The 8,212-nt window shown below is 41.5% G+C and overlaps 1 protein-coding gene across 1 annotated transcript in view; it reads left to right on the plus strand.

Moving 5' to 3' along the window:
• The window catches only part of LOC108449165, a 20,145-nt gene extending 14,030 nt beyond the window's left edge, over positions 1–6,115 (plus strand). Inside the window, exon 2 of the mRNA XM_017744660.1 lies at positions 5,519–6,115. Coding sequence (XP_017600149.1) covers positions 5,519–5,560 — 42 coding nt within the window. The 3' untranslated portion in view covers positions 5,561–6,115. The remainder of the gene's footprint in view (positions 1–5,518) is intronic.
• Positions 6,116–8,212: the final 2,097 nt, after the last annotated feature.

Raw genomic sequence — 8,212 nt, forward strand, 5'->3', positions numbered from 1 at the left:
GAAAAAAAAAAAAAAAAAAGCAAAAAAATCCCCCAAAATACTTTAAAAAACAACAACAGCAACAACAAAAAAAAAGTAAAGAAGAAAAAAAAAGAAAAATACAAGACAAAAGAAAAACACAAGAAGGGAAAAAATTTAAAAAAAATGTTAAAAGAAAGAAAAATTTAAAAGGGAAATAAAAATAAAAAGAGAAAAAAGGGAGTGAGAAAAAGGGTAAGAAAAATGATTTAAAAGGAAGGAAAAAACGTAAAAGGCTGCCTTGTGTGCCGGGGAAGGGTTGGATCCTCACCTGGGCTTGTAGGGTGTCATCTGTCACTGCGATCAGTGTGTGGGGCTGGCACTGTCTGTCCCAGCATGAGGATCTGGCCTCACGCCTTCCCACGAGCCAAACCCGACATCAAAGGGCACGCGATAGGCAATGTGGAGCACACATGGGAGGCTTGCAAGCCTCTTCTGTCAAAACGTGTTTCCTGGCGTTTTTCTGCCCTATCAGACCTGGCTCCCCAGCATCCTCACAGGACCATAGAGAAGCAGCAGGGACCTGTAGAGATAAGCTGTGAATACGTACAGCATACATACAGTTTCTCAAAGTGGGCCTGGGCAGCTGCTGGTTTCCTTTTTTTCCTTCACGGGGATGCAGTGACTTGCAGCTAGTTAGTAGCCATTGTCATTCAGGGGTGGTTTTAATTATCTTTTTGGCCCTCTGGAGATTTAACTCATCTCCTGCTACTTTCCTGTACAAATTAGGTATCAATGCAAAGTCCACTTCCAAACTCATCCCTTGCAATCAATATCTCACCTGCTTTGCATCTACATCACTCCAGCCAACATCTAGCTCAGCCAAACACAGCAAATATCTCCACCTCAAGTCCAAGAACCTGATGGATATTCCTTTACCCCTGATTAATGACTGCATGTGACCTGCCCTGTGATCAGCCAAGGTCTGGAGTCACAGACATAGAGCCATCTGACATAGGTTGTAATGGGAAATGGAAAAGGATTTTATGGCTCTGGACTGTTGGAGAGCAGATAGGAGATGGTAAATGGAATTAAGACCATTTGGTTCTGCATGAGGATTCAAAAAAATCTTATAAACAATTAAGGTGATAAATTAAATAAGGTTCTGATTTAGGAGGAAGCTAGGAATTTGCAACACATTTTAATGACTATTTCTATATATTTTTAAAAAATTTTTCATTCATTCACACCATGTTATATTGAGAGGTTACAAAGAAAAGAGCAATATGTTTGTGTGCATCAATGAACATACTGCAGTACACTACAATAAATGCTACATATGTGTGTGTGTACTTATTTCTCATTGCCATAACAAATCTAGAAAAAAACCTTTAAGTTCTTGCAGAGGTTCCAAGACACAGCATTTAGAAAGAGCCACTGCAATCCTTCATACCGTCTACACCTAGGAAGCTCCTATTACTTAACTGGGACACGAGCCCAGCTCACAAACAGAACAACACTGGGGACTGGGTGGAAATCTGGTGCTTAAATTTAGACTATCTTTTTCATATCATCGTGTCTTTACCAAGTAACTCCCCCGGCACCAGGAAAGCCACTAAGATGCCTGAAGTTCTGCTCTGCACATGCACTGAAGCCTTTTGGTCTTGACAGGGCTAAGTGCGTATCTTGCACCTAATCCCATCAGGATACGCAGACAAAGCATGTCTCCTCCCTGAAGGAGCCTGTTCTGGCAGTGCACATGTAACCCGTGCTCACACAAACGGATCTGCATGGAACACAGTGGCACCAGCAGCCCCATTTCTCAGAGCAGGTTGTTAGTCACGGAGGGACTGAAGGAGCTAGCAATGTCCATCTTCTTCATCTCTCTGCTTTAGGGAATTCACAGCCACGTTTCCCATAACCATGGTGGGTGTCTTACATAATATCAGGCATCCAAAGGATAGGGACAAAAAATAGTTATCTTTCTCTTGACGCTACTCTAATCTCCATATCATGATTGATGATTCAGTCCCTCTTCCCTTCTCCCTTCTCCTGTGGCAACACCAGAAGAGCTTCTACCCAGACATCAGTATACTGTTACAGAGAGTGAGAAGGAGAAGTTTAACCCCCCTAAGGAACTGAATAAGGTCCCCAGAGCCTCATATCTATATATATATAAAAGTATTCTTCAGTTTCTGGTTAAAAAGATTTATTTTCCACCACCCCAATGCAAGAAAAGACAAAGCCATTGAGCTGGGCAGACATTCCTTACAGACCTAGGCAATGCTGAGATATTTGCAGGAAAGTGATGGAAGATTTTGTTCCCAACGGAAAGAAGAAGGGAGGGTTTTAAGCCTCCTTTATGTCAGTCTGAAGCAGCCAATGCTTTGGAAAAGGTTGAAACTGGACTGCTTTCTTTGGGTTGCATAAAGCGGTGATGGACTTTTTGGTCCTGGGTAAGGACAGTGCGTAGCTGTGCCCATGTGGCTGGAAACACGTCTTCAAAAGTATCAGAGCAGGGTGTTACTTGCGGAGGCATCATTGGCATGAGCTAACTGCAGCTGGAGTGCCCAGGGAGTGCACACACATCAGACACCTGTCCTCGAGGACACATCCTGCAGGCTCTGTGCAGCCATCTCCTCTGCCACCCACAGATGTTTCCATGCCCTCACCATGGCTCCCTACCCTCCCTAGGTTCCTTCTTCAGAGCTCATGTTGCCCTTAACATCTGAGAAACAAAGTCATTCATGTTTAGTCTGGCCTCAGGTACAGTCTTTGTGGAGCCAGGCCAAACTCAGCGCAGGTGAGGGGGCCTTTGAATGTGCATCTGTATTGCTTGGAATGAAGGAACTCAAAGCACCAAGCCCACGCACCTAATACTTGCCGAGGCTGCTTGAATACGGAGTAGAGCATGAGGTTCAAAAAGAACAACTTTTGAGAGATTTGAACCAAATCTTCCTTCTGTACATGTCAGTAGAGCCTGTCAAAGACATTTATTCCAATTAATATTTCAAGAACCCAGAGGTGGTGCTAAAACAGAAAACTTAGTGCCTTACAGTGGCAGCCAAACCTGGAATTCACATAGCTGCTAATAAGGGGAGGTTTTGGGAAGTACAATTTCTGGTAAGGAAAGGAAGTGGGGAAGTATGGTTCATGTGCCCAAGTCCTTAATCACCCCCTACCCCACCCCCATAAAAATAACCACATAATTTATAATCATTCATAGCAGTTGGAATTGTCCTGACTTTTAAAAGACTTTTTTCATTAGACAACCCTTTATTCCTTGGAAAGCATATTATTGATCTTAATATGCAGAAAATGCCATAGCCAGCAACTCAGAATGTCAGTGCCATTTTTGCTAAACAATGAGAATTGATGAGGTTTGGCAAGACATTAAAATATTTAACACTATAACTCTGAGAAGTCTTTTATGTGTTTGTACTAATAGGAAAATCTTTTAACAGGAAAAATATTTTTCTCTGCTCCACTAAAAACTCCAGTGAGGGCCGATTCTGTTTGCATTAAACCCAATGGGAGGCTTGTTACTGACTTCAAAGTCAGTTCCAAGAGGAATTTCAGTTTGGAAAATCATGACTAGAAAAAAAATGTTTTAGTTACATGACTAGTGTCATTTAAATTAGCACTTAATTACATGCCCTAACACTTCAGAGTGTCTGGGGACAGGGCATTTGGTATAGCCCAGAAAAGTTGCACATTACCAGCCCAAATACAGCGGATGTGCCAGGTCTTACAGCATCAAGTCATCGAGGCATTGGACTGGGTCCAGGTGTGGTGCCCAGGGAAGTCACAGGCAGGCCTGGATCACTGACTGCTAAGAGTCTACATTTGCAACACATTTTTCTTTTCTGAAATGATTTTAACTGCCCAGGTCTTTTTGTTCCTGTAGAAACCTGGCTTGCACAGTTCTGGTACCTTGACTGATTTGCTGTCTTCATGGTATTATATGTAGGGTCCAGAGTTTGAGCGAAACCGTACAGAAGGCAGCAGGGTATTCAGAACCAGACCATCTCTACATAGAACATTACAAGACATAAATAGGCAACTGTGGCAGGGAAAACATGTCTGGTTCAATTCCTTGACTTAGCAAGGAGTATTTGCCAGCTGGCTAATTTGCCACATCCTGGTGCATTGTGATCTTCTTATGGGCTGTGGGAGAGCCCTGGCAAAATGGGGCTGTCCTCACTCTAGGGCTGCAAGAGTATCTCCTGGTCCTCCTCCATCCTGAGCACTGCTTCAGGCTGGTGCATGCCAACACTGAGCCCTGCAATGTGTGTGTCCTCTGATTGTGTGTCTTTGCATTTAAGATGAAGGAGTAAAATTAGTTAGGCTAACTAGACAGCCTTAATGAATGTTGTGATGAAAAGGAGATTGTAAACTTCATGCCTATCTTCGTCTTTCAGCACTGAGCTTATGTGAGGGTATTCTGATCTTGAGCACAAAAATTGTTCTTGCCTGCATTTCTTTTCAAAGCTCTATCGGCAGAGCTCAGGGTCCTGTTGAGGCCTCTTGGACATTTAAAAAAAGGGCTGATACACTTAATACTTAACTATGGAGCTCATCACCAAGTTTTCCTGAGGTGGGCAATTAAATTGTGAACATCATGTTATTTGCAAAGATTGGAATTGCTTTTGTTCATTTGCAATCTTTCTTTTAACCCCAGAAGGCAGCACCTCTTGTAAATGCCATCAGGAAAAGAACAAAATATAAAATTGGTGTCCTGTAATTGTATTTATTCCTATACACAACAAGTAAAATGCTGGGATCTTTTAATAGCTTTTTCCATATTGAACTCTTTGTTTGGATGTGGTTTTCCTGATGTATCCTAGTAACATGTTTAGTTAATTTATATTGTGTGTATGTGTAGACAGATATACACACATCCATATGTATGCACACACATAGTCCTCATTAAGTAAGTGTTAAACCTCCCACAGCAGAGTTGGGTTTGGAGGGCAGTAGGGCTGAAAGCTGCAAGTCTGCTCCCTCTGCAGAGGGGTGCCACAGAGACTGCTCCAAGGAGGCACACACAGCCCCCAGTGGGGATCTGGAGCCCCAGTGCCTCTGCTGTGAAGCTTGCTCTGGCTCGTCTCCCCCAGGCAGGACTGAAATCCTTATTTCTCACTGGGAGCAGAGCTTACAAGCTCTCCCGGGAGGGCAGGTGCATCATCCCCGCCATGTCTCACTTGCACATGCAGAGACTGGACCACTTGGCCATTCCCTTGGTAGCAGAGGGATTGCTTGCACTTACACTGGTGGTGTGAGGACTCCATCCTTAAATTGTTGAAGTATCTGAGCTGCTGCAAGACAAACTCCAAATGCAGAAACATTTGGCAGATGATGAAGAGGGATTCCACATATTGCACAGTAAAACACAAATATAACCTATTTATCGGGTGTTAGAAGACTCACTCACTCTTCAAGGATTCAATCCTTGCCATATCTGCCTTTACTAAAACAAGCTACTGCTGGTTCCAAGGCTTACAGTATTCACTCTTGGAAAAGCCACACACTCCTTATTCTCTCTTTTCTTTTGTTCCAGGCCCACAAGTGGATCAAACAAGTCCTACACTGTTGCATTTAGTCTATAGCAAAACTCCCTTCGAGGAAGATTCTGCAGAGTTAAGGACTGAGGAATTAGGACTGGGAGCTAAGGAAAGAACTTGAATAACTTCCTTCATAGCTGGTTTAAAAAGCCAGCTGCTTTCTACAGACAAGGCAAAATTAAGAGGAGATGGTCTGAGGTTATGAAATATGCAGGAGAGTTTTCACACCGAATGTGAAAAATGAGAAATTATTTTAACATATCATAACTTGCCATAAAAATACGTCTCTTTCCAGCTTTAAAAGAAGACTTTATAATCTCTACTGTCTTTGATTTGTGAACGCAATTTTATATTGATTTTTTAATTCATATGTTCTTAAGAAAGCATAATGAAACACTTGATGTTTCTATTATCTCGATTAGTACTTCGTTGTATAAGGATATGGTTATTGAAACATACACTAAATATTGCACTGTAAAATGTGTTGTGACTTATTCAATACCTTTTGGAAGTAATAGAAAAAATTCAAGATCGCAAAAATGGTATTTAATCTTTTATTTTATTTAGTTTAATAAAAAACTCACTTGACTGCACATTTCTTTGCTTTATTTTCTCATTTAGTGCATATATACTTGAAGAAAAATATCTGTGTCTGTTGCATATCATCTATCTAACACAATAAACTGATGCTGTTCTTAATAAGTTACTGAGAAAAATAAACCAGTTTGCACTTTGATTTCTATCACTCCTGGTGAGTGATTCTTCTGGAATAAACATAGCTCTAACACATGTAAACAACACAGGAAATTAATAACAAAATTCTTTGGATTTCTTTCAGATGCCACATACTTTATGTAAATATGTGTGGCTTTCAATTTCAATGATTTTCCAGTAAGTAATAAACTTTGCTCATTAAGCATTCTCTTAAACTAAACATTTATTACTTTATAAGTGTTATTTCAACTAAATCAAGTGGATGTCCATGGTAAATTGATGCAACAGATCTGTTCAACCATAGAAGCAGGATGGCTTTTTTCGAACTTGGAAAACTCTGAGTTTCTATTTAAACTTCAAAGGAATGAGATGCAGTATAATATGTTGATTTTTAATGTGAAAAAATGTTGACAATATATTTTAAAAATTAATCTACCTTTACTTCATAATCTCTGTGGTGAAACATGGGAAAAATCCCATCAGTTGGATACAGTTATATATCTTTTACATGAATCTTGGGTAAGTAGTATTGCACAGAACTGGGAGGAGGTGGGCAGTGCATGGCACAGGCACCTCTGCCTCGGGGGTCACCAGCACACAGGGGCTGCAGCTCCGAGGCCCGTGGGAGAGATTTCATTGCTCTACCCATGTCAGATATCAGCGCACAACCTTGTACTTAACATGAGTGCTAGGCTTCTGGATTTTATCTCTTAATGAGGCACAGGCTAGCCTTGGGGGACACTGAATCATCACATTTCCTGAGCGCTAGCTTGCAACCAGCAGCACTCACTATTGGGAAGGCGTTGGCCAGGAGTCTGCATGAGGTGACACTAGCTCTGAGCACAGCAATCAAACATTAAATTGTCAGATGCAACAGGTTTAGATTTCTTTCTGTTCGGTTGGATTGGATTTGCTTCAGACATGACTCATTGCCACTTTCTGCATCTCCATGATGGTTCCTTCAGAACCCTGAGCTGTGGAGCATGGCTTGCACCCACTTCAATCATTATGCAAAATCTTGCGTACATTTTTCATACTGAGCCTACATCTGAATTAAACACGGCAGGCCAGCGGGTGTGCTGTACACATCCTTGGTTTTCTTAGTAGACTGAAAAGAGAACTACAAAGGAAAAGAAAAAAAGGAGGAAAAAAAAAAGAGAAAAAAATTTTAAATACCCCTCTGGTTATATAAAGGAAGAAGTCAAATTCCAAAAGCTCACAGGAAGCCAAATTTTCCAGGCACAAGAGAAGTGACATGATCCAAACAAAACCCTAACACAGCATGGAAATGTGATGAAGAGTAGGACTGGTATTTTCAGTAAAGCTATAGACAGATATGTAAATACAATCAAATTGGGAACACATTCTAGGCATTAAAAATCTGTGCAGCACTAGAAGAAAGGAGCAGCAGATGCAACTGCTAACAACAAAAGAAGGGATCTCTGGCCATAGTTCAAGGTTTTCTTGCACCCAAGCCCATTGTTGCAAATGAATCTGGACACAGTAAATAATTTGTAGTGACTTGTAGATCCAGATTTTTTGTTGTCATTCATGAGCTAGCTACCATTTACCAACATGCTGACTTTTATAAATGAGCTTCTTTAGAGCTCTTCAGCAAACACGCAATGCAGATGTATTCCTATCTAGGCAGTGTCACTGCTCTCTTAAACCCAGCTGCTGCAGTGGCTGTGAGATGGGCAGTGACCAACAAGCACTGATGACTGAAGATGAGCAAAAAGATCTGTGCCCTGAACAGCAGATTTCCAGCAGGAGAGAGGCATAAACTCCCCCGAAGCTGATGTTCAAGCTTTAAAAATGTCCCATGCATCATGATTCATAAGCCTCTCTTGATGAAGGAGGGGAGGTACATTGTCCTGGGTTGCAGTGTATTCTATTACCATCCTCATGAGCTGTTGAAATCAGGTGGGGCAGTGTTTCCTTGCCTCCTCCCCCCAGACTGTCTTTCTGTTAATGGC

This window comes from Corvus brachyrhynchos, unplaced genomic scaffold, assembly GCF_000691975.1.
Source record: "Corvus brachyrhynchos isolate BGI_N302 unplaced genomic scaffold, ASM69197v1 scaffold17, whole genome shotgun sequence".
Lineage (NCBI taxonomy): Eukaryota > Metazoa > Chordata > Aves > Passeriformes > Corvidae > Corvus > Corvus brachyrhynchos.